We start from the raw sequence: 14613 nt of genomic DNA on the forward strand, positions 1-14613 counted from the left end.
CTCAGGGGGAGTAGAGATCAAGTAAACCCCTGTGAGCTACACGGTCCCTTCTAAAGCTTGGGGTATTCATATGCCCCAACTGGGGGAACACAGCTTACATAGGCACAGAGACCATCTCAGCAGCTGGCTCTTCCATGCAAACATCAATCAATGATGAGGGAACAACCCCATAGGTAAACGTAGCACCTTCCAACTCAAGCAAAAGGGAGTGGCTGATTCAAACTCACAAGTACCACCCACCATCACCAAGGTTAAACTGGGGGACCTAACTCACTACACACTGTTGGGAAGAGGTGAAGACAGCAGGTCAGAGGTAACCCAAGAGGTACAGCTAACCTGCTAGAATACCCCACAGGCAACTCAGGACCAGCACTCCTCTCCCTGGCATGCTTAGGGATTGATCTTCCAGAACATGGAGACAGACCTGAAAGCCAGGCCTACCAGCCCAGGTTTGAAATGAGTGTCCAGATGAGAAGGAATCAGCAAAAGAACACCAGAAACATGAAAAATCAGGGCAAAAGGACACCCCTAAAAGAAAACAATAACTCCTTACCAGTGGATACCAACCAAAACAAAAAGGTTGAAATGACAGATGAAGAATTTCAAATATGGTTTGTAAGGAACCTCAGGGAAATACAAGAGAAAATAGAAATCCAACACAAGAAACCACGAATATATTGCAGAAGATGAATGAAAACTTTACTAAGGAAATTGAATTAAAAAAATTCAGACAGAACACCTGAAAATAAAAAATTCATTCAAGGAAATACAAAATATAGTGGAAAGCCTTAAGAATAGGCTAGATAAGGCAGAAGAAAGAATCTAAGAGCTTGAAGACAAGGTCTTTGAGTTAATCAAATCAGTCAAAGAGAAAGAACTAAGAAATAAGAAGAACAAACAAAACTTACAACAAATATGGGATTATGTAAAGAAGCCTAACATGAGAATCATAGGCTTCCCTGAGGGTTAAGAAGGAAATACACAAGGGTTGAAAAACCTATTTGAAGAAAATTTCCCTGGCCTTGCTAAAAACCTAGATATCCAGGTATAAAAAGCTGAAAGGACCTCTGGGAGATTCATTGTGAAGAGGCAATCACCATGAAACACAGCCATCAGACTGGCCAAAGTAACCATGAAAGAGGATCCCGTACAAGCCCTAGGTGAAAGCAGCAGGTAACTCACAAAGAAAAACCCGTCAGACTAACTGCAGACTTCTCAACTGAGGCCTTACAAGCCAGAGGGGATTGGGGCCCCATTCCAGTCCTCTTTAATGGAATAATCCCAGCCCAGAATTTTATATACTGCGAAACTAAGTTTCTTATGTGAGAGAGAAATAAAGACTTTCTCAGACAACCAAACACTGAGGGAATTTGTCAAGACGAGACCTGCCCTGCAGGAAGTACTCAGAACTACATTATATATGGATCAGAACAATAGACACCCACTAGTGTAAAATTACCCAAAGGCTATAAAGATCAGAGCCTGGATATTACAATGGCTCAAGAGGTAAAACAAAGCAACAAAGTTCTACCCAATGGGATGAAAAGAAATCCATCCCACCTACCAATTCTTTCAATAAATGTAAATGGCTTGAATTCTCTACTCAAGAGACATACACTGCCTAAATGGATAAAAAATATAAGCCAAGTGTCCGCTGTCTCCAGGAAACACATCTAACTCACAAGGATTCATTCAGACTCAAGGTGAAGGGATGGAAAACAATAGTCCACATCAAAGGAAACCAAAATGATGTAGCCATTTTCATATCAGATAACATAGACTTCAAGTCAACAAAAGTAAATAAAGACAAAGATAGTCATTATATAATGGTGAAGGGAACAATTCAACAAGAAGACTTAACAATTCTAAATATCTATGCACCTAACACAGGTGTGCTGAGATTCATAAAGCAAACTCTACTTGATCTAAACAAAAGGATAAACAACAGCATCATAATACCCAGAGACTTCTGCACCCTACTGACAGAACGAGACAGATACTCCAAGTAGAAATTAAGCAAAGAAATGATGGACTTAATCAGAACTCTAGAACAAATGGGCCTAACAGATGTTTACAAAACATTCTACTCAAAAACTACTGAATATATGTTCTCCTCAGCTCACAGAACATTCTGTAAGACTGATCACATGCTAGGCCACAAAATACATCTCAACAAATGTTTAAAAATAGAAATCATATCATGTATCCTATCAGACCACAGTGGAATAAAATTAGAAAACAATTCCAACAGAAACACTCAACTCTACACAAAGTCATGGAAATCAAACAACCTACTGCTCACTGATTATTGCATCAAGGAGGAAATTAAGATGGAAATCAAAAGATTCTTTGAACTAAATGACAAAGGGGACAAAAGTTATCAAAATCTGTGGGATTCAGCAAAAGCAGTCAAAAGAGGAAAATTTATAGCCTGAAATGCCAACATCCAAAAGATAGACAGATCACAAATCAACAATCTAATGAATTGTCTCATGGAATTGGAAAATGAAGAATACACCAATCGTAAACCCAGCAGAGGAAAAGAAATAACTAGGGTCAGAGTAGAACTAAATGAAATAGATAAAAAAAAGAATTATACAGAAGATTAATGAAACATAAAGTTGGTTCTCTGAAAAGATAAACAAAACCAACAGGCCTTTCACTAGATTAACCATAAACAGAAAAGAAAGGATCCTAATAAGCTGAATCAGAAATGAAAAAGGAGATATTACAGCTGATACCATGGAAATACAAAATATCATCTCTGAATACTATTAATATAAAAATCTTGGCCGGGCGCGGTGGCTCACGCCTGTAATCCTAGCACTCTGGGAGGCCGAGGCGGGTGGATCGCTCGAGGTCAGGAGTTCGAGACCAGCCTGACCAAGAGTGAGACCCCGTCTCTACTAAAATTAGAAAGAAATTATATGGACAACTAAAATATATATATATATATATATATATATATATATATATACAAAAAATTAGCTGGGCATGGTGGCGCATGCCTGTAGTCCCAGCTACTCGGGAGGCTGAGGCAGTAGGATCGCTTAAGCCCAGGAGTTTGAGGTTGCTGTGAGCTAGACTGACACCACGGCACTCACTCTAGCCCGGGCAACAGAGTGAGACTCTGTCTCAAAAAAAAAAAAAAAAAAAAATCTCTATGCATGTAAACTTGAAAATGTTGAGGAAATGGACAAGTTCTTGGAAACACACAACCTCCCTAGACTCAATCATGAAGAAATAGAACTCCTGAACAGACCAATATCAAGTAACGAAATTGAAGCAGCAATAAAAAATCTCCCAACAACAACAACAACAAAATGTCCTGGACCAAATGGTTTCACAGCCAGACTTTACCAGACTTACAAAGAATAACTAGTACCTATACTGCAGAAATTATTTCATAACATAGAGAAGGAAGGACTCCTTCCCAACTTGTTCTAGGAAGCCAGTATCACCTGGATACCAAAGCCAGGAAAGTACACAACAAAGAAAGAAAACTACAGACCAATATCCTTTATGAATATAGATGCAAAAATTCTCAATAAAATCCTAGCAAAATGAGTTCAGCTGCACGTTAAAAAAATAATCCACCATGACCAGGGGGGCTTCATCCCAGAGATTCAAGGATGGTTCAACATATACAAATCTATAAATGTGATTCGCCACATAAATTGAAGCAAAAACAAAGACCATATGATCCTCTCATTAGATGCAGAAAAAGCATTTGACAAAATTCAACACCCTTTTATGATAAGAACTCTTAACCAAATAGGCATAGATAGAACATACCTTAATATTATAAAAGCCATATACGACAAACCCACAGCCAACATCATACTGAATAGAGAAAAATGGGAAGCATTCCCACTTAGAACTGGTACTAAACAAGGTTGCTCTCCATCACCGCTTTATTCAACATAGTGCTGGAAATCCTTGCAAGAGCAATCAGGCAAGAGAAGGAAATCAAGGGTATCCAAATGGGGAATGAAGAGGTCAAAATATTACTCTTTGCTGACAATATGATCTTATATCTAGAAAACTCCAAAGATTCTGCCAAAAGACTACTAGAATTAATAAATAAATTCAGCAAGGTCTCAGGTTACAAAATCAATGTACACAAATCAATAGCATTCATATATGCCAACAGTCAAGCTGAGAATCGAGTCAAAAACTAAATAACTTTCACAATAGTAAAAAACAAAATAAAATACCTAGGAATAAATTTAACCAAGGAGGTGAAAGACCACTATAGGAAGGAAAAACTGTGAAACTCTGAAGAAAGAAATCACAGAGGATGTAAACAAATGGAAAAACATATCATTCTAATGGCTTGGCAGAATCAACATTGTTAAAATGTCTATACTACCCAAAGTGATGTACAGATTCAATGCAATCCCCATTAAAATACCAACATCATATTTTGCAGATCTAGAAAAAATAATTTTACACTTTTTATGGAACCAGAAAAGACCCCAAATAGCCAAAACAACCTAAAGCAAAAAGAACAAATTGGAAAGCATCTCCTTACCAGGCTTCAAGCTATACTACAAGGTTCTAGTAACCAAAACAGCATGGTACTGGCACAAGAACAGAGACATAGACCAATGGAACAGAACAGAGAACCCAGATATAAAACCATCCTCATATTGCCATCTGATCTTTGACAAAGCAGACAAAAACATACACTGAGGAAAAGAATCCCTATTCAAGAAATGGTGCTGGGAAAATTGGATAGCCACATGTAGAATACTGAAACAGGATTTGCACCTCTCACCACTTACAAAAATTAATTCCCAGTGGACAACAGACTTAAACCTAAGGCGTGAAACTATAAGAATTCTGGAAAAAGAGGTTGGAAAAACTCTTATAGATATCAGCATAGGCAAAAAATTTATGAACAAGACCTCAAAGGCAATCATAGCAACAACAAAAATAAATAAATGGGACCTGATTAAATTAAAAAGCTTCTGTACAGCAAAGGAAACAATCACTAGAGTGAACAGACAACCTCCAGAATGGGAGAAAATATTTGCATGCTATACATCAAGTAAAGGGCTGATAACCAGTATCTACAAAGAACTTGAGCAAATCAACATCAAACAACCCCATTAAAAAGTAAGCAAAAGACATGAACAGAAGCTTTCACAAGAAGATAGACTAATGGCTAACAAACATATGAAAAGATGCTCAACATCTGTAATCATCAGGAAAATCCAAATCAAAACCACAATGAGATATCACCTAACTCCAGTGAGAATGGCTTTTATCGAAAAGTCCCAGAGCAACAGATGTGGGCGTGGATGCAGAGAGAAAGGAACACTTATATACTGTTGGTGGGACTGCAAACTAGTACAACCACTATGTAAAGCAATATGGAGATACCTCAAAGAACTAAAAGTAGAACTGCCATTCAATCCAGCAATCCCACTAGTGGGTATTTATCCAAAGGAAAAAAAGACATTTTATAAAAAAGACACTTGCATTTGAATGTTTATAACAGCACAATTCACAATCACAAAGATATGGAAATTGTCCAAGTGCCCATCAATACATGAGTGCATTAATAAAATGTGGTATATGCATAATATGAAGTATTACTCAGCCATAAAAAAATGGTGAACTAATACCTTTTGTAGCAGCCTGGATGGAACAAGAGACCATCCTCCTAAGTGAAGTGTTGTAAGAATGGAAAAACAAACACCATATGCACTCACTATTAAATTGAAACTAACTGATCAACATTCATGTGCACATATGGTAGTAAAATTGAATTGAAATCAAGCATGTAGGAGGGGGGAGGAAGGGGTAGATAAATTCACTCCTAAAGGGTACAATGCACACTATCTGGGTAATGGACACATTTATCACTTTGACTCCAATTGTACAAAAGCAATTCATGTTACCAAAACATTTGTTCCCCAATAATATTCTGAAATATTTTTAAAAAGTGCATTAACCTACAGACATCATAACTTAGCCTAGCCAACTGCAGATGTGCTCAGAACATTTACATTAGGCTACAGTAGCACAAAATCATCCAACACAGGCACATTTTATAAAAAAAAAAAAAAAAGTGTTGATTATTCTCATGTAATTTATTGAATACTGTACTGAAAATGAAAAACAGAATTGTTATATGGGCACTCACACTACAGTTTCCACTGAGTATGTAGCTTTTACACCATTGTGAAGTTGAAAAATTATAAGTCAAACCATCATAAGTGGAACCATTTTAAGTCGGGAACCATCTCTATGTTTTTCTCTGTGAACTCTCATGCGTACCTACATACTTAAAACTATTTTTTCTCTTAATTATCTATCTTTTACCAGTTTAATTCATGGGCCCCAGACATTGAACTTAGAAGGGCAGAAGGAAAGGAATTTTTCCTTCCCTACAGCGGTGTCTCTCCTAGAGCCTCCAGAAGGAATACAGCCCTGGAGAGACACTGATTTTAGCTCAGCAAGACCCATTCCAGACTTCTAACCTCCAGAACTGTATATTAAAAAATTTGAGTTGTTCTGAGCCACTATGTTGGGGTAACTTTATTATAGCAGCAATAGGAGACTCATACATGTGGTATTCAATTTCCATGGAGTTTTGCAGATACACACACTCATATTTCCTGACCATTTGTCTTTTAATTCTAATCTCAAAATATTTACCATTCTAAGGTAAAAGTTTTGTATAGTTTTACTAAAAATATTTTCTAATATAATGAAAAATAAGGGCTATAAAGATGGAGAAAACTGGAATAAAAGTCAGTCAATGGGGGTTTCATATCCCATCTACAGCGGCACCTGTGAGAAACACCAAGGGTCACAATTTCAAGTCCTACAAGAAGTAGATAGTTCATAAAATTATGAGATGATTAATTAAATTGTGCCACGGAGACAAGAAAACACAAAACGGATTTTACTGCGGCAAACCTAAACCTGCCTGGCAGAACTGGTTTTCAAACGCCAAGGCAGCACGGGAGTCTGCTGGTGGGATCCGGCTGCAGCCCAACCATCTAACACCCAGAGAGCACAGACCCAGAGCACCAAGTTGACAGCAGCAGTTTGCATACACACGGTAGCTGCATTTACATGAGAAGAGTGCTATCAGGGAAGAGTGGGTAGTGGGAACTCACAGGGAAATGAGCAAAATCCATATCCTCGGTGTGGGCCTAGACCCCCGTAAGAGATGGTGGGTCTTCTCCAAACATTCACAGCTCAACCCTGATCTATGAGATACACCAAAAAGCTCTAACCCTGGAGGTGGGGTCCAAAGGGGCATCAGTGGACCAAAGCTCCAGGTGCATAGTTCTTGGCCCTGCACCATGCAAAGCAGAAGTGTCTGAAGTAGACTGGAGTGACAAAAGGGAATTCTGTGGATAAAAGATGCCTCCCAGAACCTCAGCAAATCAGAGGTGAATGAGGTCCTGGGGGTCATCCAGTCCTACCCCCTTACTTCACCTAATTCGGGAAGAGGCTCGATTTTGGTGAGCCCAGAAGGCCTCCACGACACTCATGTGCTCTTCTTCTAATGATAACCGTCTCTTTGCCTGGAAGTTTGCCTACTTGTGCCCCACAAGCTCCTGCTGGTGCACCACCTTCCTGCCCGGACCCCACTAGCTGTTGCCTAGTGCCCAGAATCGCACACCCTCACCTGACCTGGCTTCTCCCACTGCGAGTTCCCAGAGCAATCAAGGGTCATAGTCCTTCCAAACTGCCTTTGAGTGCTGGGATAAAACAAGAAGGTAAGAGGAAAGGGAAACTTCTAGAAAAGCTAGAGCAGCTGAGGCCTGCTCTGTCTATGGAGCTCAGATTTAGTGGGATTTTCCTGTCCAGCTACCCTGTCCCATCACCACCGCCTACCCTGCCCTGCTAGTGTATTCTAAAGTCACTCTCGAGGACAGACCCGATGGTGCGACAGGCAATCAAACGTGCGTACCTCCTTTAGTTCAGCTGAGTGATTCAGGATTCGTTCTGTGTGAAGATCACCAAAACCAAACTGGGACTTGAGATCAGATTGGACTTTCTGTGGATCCCACACCATGTTCTGCAGGGACAGGTGGGGTCCTGACTCTGTGAAACAACAAAAGATTTATACTGTCAATTGTTTGAATGTTTTGACGTGTCTCACGTAATTCTGAAAATAATGCTACATTCACCTCTACAGGAAAAGCAAATGAAAACCAAATACAATTTGGGCATCAAATGGTAAAACAAACAGAAGCTAACACTTGAGGCTACGGAGACTATAATGAGGTGTTACATGCTCCCTGGCATAAACGATCGCAAAATGTATACAGGATAATTTGAAAACATATTTCAATAGCTTTATAAAGTTCAAATCATTGAACCTAATTATCCTATTTCTAAAAATCTATTTCAAGAAAGTATCCAATACCTGAACAAAAATTATTATACAATATTATTGCATTGGTTTTATACTGATTAAATATTGGGTCAGATGGGGGGTGAGGGGCTGGGGGATGGAGGGTGGGGGGTAAACCCAGAGCTAATGGAAACAGGGCACTCTATATGGAGAAGGACACACTTGTAGCCCTGGCGTAGGCGAGGCAAACACATTTCACATAACCAAAATACTTGTACCCCCATATTATCCTGAATTTAAAAGAAAGCAAAAAAAATTTAAAAAATAAAATAAAAATTGAATTTTTATTTTCAAAAAATAAATAAATATTGAAAACTAGCTAAGCACCTAGTGTCAGGGAAAAGGATAAATTATACTATATTCATAGCATAAAATACTATGGAGTCTTTAAAACTATATTCCCCGAAATTATTTGAAGTCATAGGAAAAGGTTCCCCTAACTCAGGTAATCAAGGTATAAAATGCATAAGCTACCCAAATAACCCAGCAACACTATCGAGAAGTGACACGCCCAAAATATAAGTCCAAGACCCCCACGGTTAAACAAAATCTCTGAGGAATATGGTCTAGCAATTCCAAACATAAAAACACATAAATTCTGAGGGGTACCTTCATCTGAAAACCTGGCAACTAGATTGTCTCAGGTCATGATTCAACACTCATTTGCTAAGCCCCTACACTCGCCAGACACTGCACAACCATTTCACATGAATGATCTCAGAGGGTCCTTATTAATGCAGTGAGGTCTGTAGAACAAGCACAATCAAAGACATTCACCAAAAAAGAGTCACAAGTCAGAAGGTATTGAAAATGGGGAAGATCCCAGGAAAGCAAGACACCTCGCTTCCGGTCTGACGGTCTTTACATGGCATCATAGGGACAAAAGACAGGTTTCTGAGATGAAAACTAGCACTCGTATGTTGGAGAGATACCAGGCCCTAGCTAAGAATTTCCCGAGGGAGGTCTCAGTCCTCCAACAACACTATGAGATAGGTGCTATAATTATCTCTTTTTTAGAGAGGAGGGATTTAGAGTCACTCAAAGTCACATGTTTAGAATAAGTCACGATTCAAACCAAGGTGATCTGGTTCCCAAAACTGAGTTGTAACTATTAATCTCTACTGTTCTCAGAATGTATTAGAATTATCCATGAAGTTCCAGAAAGGAGAGAAAAAAAATAGTAACTTCAGTTTATGAATAGGTATAAAAATATAAAATCATTCTAAAAAAGTCAAAGACAACTTGTTTGTGAAATTCATTGCTAAACAACAGAGTTTTCCTCCCCTTCACACATTGTAATCTGCTCATCAAGCAAAAGAATTTGTGAAAATAAAGACAATTTTTAGTTGCCTCTAAAAGTATGTTTTGTAATAGTGTTCCTTAGCTCTGACTCACTGGCAAGTTGATAGAAAGTTGTTCATTTTGATTACATTCTTAGCAGTAATTACATTTCTAATTATAAGGTAAATTGGTTGTTGTAATTCAGATGAGGTACAAAAACTTGAACTTTTAAATGAGTTAGTTAAAATAAAGGTCACTGGGAAGACTTCAGTGAAGCATTTTATTTATCTCTCACCCACCTCTAGGTTTTGTTCTCAGGGTAAGAAGTAGTAGTTCTTGCTGGAACTAACCCAATGTGAAAATTGAGTTACACATTAATAGCCAAAGAGCTTTTCTCTACAGAGCACTCAGAGAAACTCTTCCTCTCGGTGGGATCTGCCTGTGCTGAGTCACAAGCAACAGGAAGAAACAGACAACAGGTGGAATCTGGGATGATGGAGGGTATCATGTAGGGTTGCTTCACGCAGCAGGATAAATCTCTGTGGGCCTGCAGAAACCTCGGTGTATAACCATCTTATCAACATTACAGAGCTCTGAGAGCTGAGACCTTAAGAGTCAGCAGCCAGTGGAAAACCTGATCCTGGGCTCCTCACCCCCAGACTCGCCTGCCTCCAGCCTACCCCTCACACCTGCCCATGAGCATCCCTCCATAGCATAGAGGTAATTCTACTGCTCCAACGACAATTTGCGAGCTCTTCTCTCTTCCTGCAAATGCTCCCTCACGTCTTTGATGGGCTCTAATTCATCCTTCCAAACTTCTCCTTGAAGCGTTTCCTGAAGAAGATACCAGATCCCCACTCTGTAGCCTTTGTTTTTTCTTTATTGACACATTTCTCTCCTTTAATAGATAGGACTTCCTTGAAAGCAAATACTATGTCTTATTCAGCTTTTTATTCCCACTGCCTGGGGCAGTGTTTGGCTCACAGTAAGTGCACAGTGTTTACCAAATGAGAGATGAATAAATGAATAGATGGATGGATGAATGGCTAGGTAGATGGATGGATGGATGAATGAATGGATGGTAGGGAGGTTAGTGGGTGAATGGCTACATGGATGGATGGATGAATGAATGGATGGTGGGGAAGTCAGTGGGTGAATGGGTAGGTACATGGATGGATGGATGAATGAATGGATGGGTGAGTGGATGGGTGGGCAGAAGGACAAGCAGATGGACAGTTGGGTGGACAGGTGGATGAATTCTAATTTTGCTGTTTTCTCACTGTATTTCCCTTAAAGAAAGAGACAGAGATAGAAAAAAAAAACAGAAAAGGAGGGAATTAAAAGTTAAATATTTAGGCCCAGTTGAGAATTAAAGAAATAATATCCTGGGTTATGAAAACAACTAGATAATCTCATTCCCTCCCCTGTGGACCGGCTGCTACTCAGTTAGGGGCTCTTAAAGTCCACATCAACCTACATCCTCTTACTAGTCTTCCGGTTTTTCAAATATTTCCTCCCAATAGGAGCTTAAAGAAAGGAAAGATTAAAATCACGGACCCAGTGGTAGATCTAATAATCTAAGAAGACATCAAGTCAAAGAATTTTAAATTCAGTTATGTTTTAATCAGAAATATCATTTTTATTAGCAGTGACTGCAGAATTTCAATACTAGCAGGAAGCCTAATTCAGTTTTGACTATCAAATTTTTACTCTAGTACTATCTTTTATTAACAGCAAAAAGAAAATTGATTCTTTTTATGTATTGAAATTTTAATTAAATCATTTCCTTGAACATCATTTTAGCTCCATTTTGATTGTCAATAATTAATAGTGAAACATTTTGAAATACAGCAATAGCTCTAAGTTACCCATACCAGTGACTGCTACTCCATGTTGCTCCAGAAATGTCAGCGTTGAAATGGTCACATTCAGTGCCATTTCAGAAACCTGGGAGAAAGTTTGATTGAGTTGCAGCCAATCTAAATCTTCTAGGGATGTTAAGAAACTAGAACCAAAACAAAACAAAAGCAATATGAGTTGGTGGTTAGCAAAAGAGGTGGCATCAATTCCAGGTTTACTTATAGCCCATGGGCTGACCTGTTGCAAGATATGGCTGGACCACCACCAAGTCAACATTCTTCATGACTTTAATGCCACCCTAACTCCCTGGCCTAGGGACTAAGTGTAAGAGGTAAGCCCCCCTCTCTAGAAACACACAGGAATGTTGGCCATCTTCCACTCTGCCTTCGACGCAGAGCTCAAGTTTTGGTTGGCTCTGTCATAGATTTCATCTCATGCTCAGTCTTCCTTCTTCCTGCCCTACAGGGCTATAGGGCAGTTGAGGAGGCCAGCCAGGGTGCAAAGTGCTGTTATCTTAGAAAAGCAAATGAACAGTCAGCCTGGCTGCTTCAGGTTCAGATAATCAGTCTAATATTTGGAGGGCAGCCAATTGCAATGCCATGTACACCAATCATCCACTCTGCCTTAACCCATGGATCTGAATACGTCCAGGGTTCAGTCAGTGGTTTTCAAACAGTTTCACAGAACAAGGGGCTTTGGGGAAGGGGAGTCCACAAGTATATGGTATTAAGTTTATTTTTTAAATATCAATTTTTATTTTATAAATAAATATACTTCAACTTGTCGATTACAAAATACAATCAACTGAAGTTGGAATACACCTACAGTTTGGCAAAATAAGACCACACAACCATAAGTTTTGCTTCCAGACAGTTTATTTCTTATAGCTTCTTATTAAGGAAAACCTCTCATGGCATCTTTATGTATTGAAGAGTATCCTAAGATTACAAGATATATTATTGAAAACTGGTGCCGCTTGCAAATACTTATCTCTATGAATGTAGATTATCTTGATGCTGTGTCACCAAAGCAAAAAATAGAAATAAAATTTCTGCTGAAGCTGATATGGTCCAACAACTGTCATCAATATCTTCTAATTTCAAATTTTCCTGTCTCAAGATTACCTGATTGTTCTCACTTTCCACTGCTAACATATTCAGGGCTTACAGCAAGAATACAAAGGGAGACATGGCAAATATGTTCAAATATTTAAGTTACAAATCAAGCTAACAAATTATCAAAATATGTCCCATTTTCCTACATTGACAAATATATCTTCATAACAACTTGGAATGCCACATTCAAATTTAGAATTTTCTGATCCTCAGAGCAGTGCTCCAGAGTGTGGGGGTTCGGGGAGCTCACATCCCTGGCCCCAACCCTCAGCCCACCCCACTCCCACTTGCTTCCCACCCTCAGCTCTGTGTGTACCTCAAGGGGCCTCAGTGCTCATGTGCGGGCACTCCAGCTACAGGGCCGGGTACCACCCACACTCCTTCCAATGGCCGCAGCTGTCCCTGTACACTCCTGAGCCTGGGGATGCACATTGTACTACAAGACCTGCCCTCAGAGGGACGGACCAGGGAAGAGGCCAGCACAGGCTCTGGAAGTGGGCTCTGGACATTGCGGTAGGGAATTTCAGGGTGAGAGGGAGTCGGGGGGCCGTGTGCTCTGCAGACACATCCCCTTCTCCCCATGGGCTTCCTGAGCATGAGCAGAGGCACAGCCTGGGGAAGGCCAGGGCAGCGACCACCAAAGTACAGGGACCAGGATGGGGCCCCTCTCGCCCTGGCCTGAGGGCAGTGCAGGTTGTTCTCACTGATGGTAGCTAAAATAAGTAACAGTTAGAAATCTGAAAAGAATATAAACTTTTGCTGATAAAATACCATATTCCTACAATGAGTTTACACAAAATAATTCAAAATTTTAAAGAAAGAAGACCATGCTGATTAAAGAATGGGAAATCCACCATGGGAAATGGTCTTCCCAAAGGTAACCCCCAGGTAACATGGGGGCCAGATCCGTCACACCAAACCAGCGTCCAACTCGCTGAGTTCTACAACTGGAACAACAGAGCTGATCAGTCTCAGGTGTTATTTTGGAAAACTATGGCATGATATATTAAGAAATTTGTTAAAATTTTTATATTCACATCTCTAATAGTGAAAACCTTAGAAACAACCAAAAGTCCAATGCTAAAATTATTAAGTAAATTATGGTATATGGTACTTTACCAAATGGGAATATTCTGCAGCTATTAAAAATTATTATTTGTAGACCATAACATATGAAATATTAATAATGTAATGTTAAATTTTTAAAGCAGGGAGGATATGCTCTGAACAACATCGCTGCCCCTTGGTGAAATACGGACACAGACAGCCCACGGACAGACATGGAGGTGCAGGAGCTCCTGTTGTATTACGGGTGTTTTTTTTCCAATCAAACAATTGCTCAGTAATTTTTACTTCCTATGCAGAAAATGAGAAAGAAAAACTAACGCACCGACCCTTAGTTATATTTCCCTTTTTCACTTACTTCAAAACCGTCTGGAGCAAGTGCACCGCAGCGCGCACGCCGTCCTCCGGGGAGACACCGTCTGCGTGTAGTCTCGGCAGTAAAAGTAGAAAATCCCAGACGTGAGGCTGCTGGTGGAGCCTTTCCAGTTTTAATATGACCTCCTCGGTCTTATTGAGATCCATCTGACAGGGAAAAAGCCCAAAGGTTTCCCTCTGTAGTTTTATTAAGAAATTAAATGAGATAATGACAGGACGTCCCAGAGGTACAAGAAGTAGACGTTCTCCTGGTAGAAAATCATGCTTACTATGTCCCTGTGTTGAACAGACACAACTTTAAAATTATTCTGTCAGGTTGTGGGGCTTTTTTAATGTTTTGAAAGTATGGACGGGGCAGAGGAGAAAAAGGAGGCCTGCTTTTGTAACAAGTTGTACCAATTTCTAAGATTTCTGAAACTATAAGGTCTTTTTGATAGATCCCCTGGACAAGAATGTAATGATCTGTTCATGACTGACACGCAGTGTGATAACTGAATACTGCACTCCCCTTCCCCCACCCCTGCTACCGCC

The 14613-nt window shown here is 39.7% G+C and overlaps 1 protein-coding gene across 1 annotated transcript in view; it reads right to left on the reverse strand.

Annotated features, from left to right (window-relative positions):
* ABCA13 (ATP binding cassette subfamily A member 13) overlaps window positions 1–14613 on the reverse strand; it is a 459896-nt gene that overhangs the window by 395458 nt on the left and 49825 nt on the right. The window contains 3 exon segments of the mRNA XM_069462020.1: window positions 7940–8073; window positions 11542–11672; window positions 14066–14229. Of these exon segments, the coding sequence (XP_069318121.1) occupies window positions 7940–8073; window positions 11542–11672; window positions 14066–14229 (429 nt within the window).

The sequence above is a fragment of the Eulemur rufifrons genome, chromosome 29 (assembly GCF_041146395.1).
Source record: "Eulemur rufifrons isolate Redbay chromosome 29, OSU_ERuf_1, whole genome shotgun sequence".
NCBI lineage: Eukaryota > Metazoa > Chordata > Mammalia > Primates > Lemuridae > Eulemur > Eulemur rufifrons.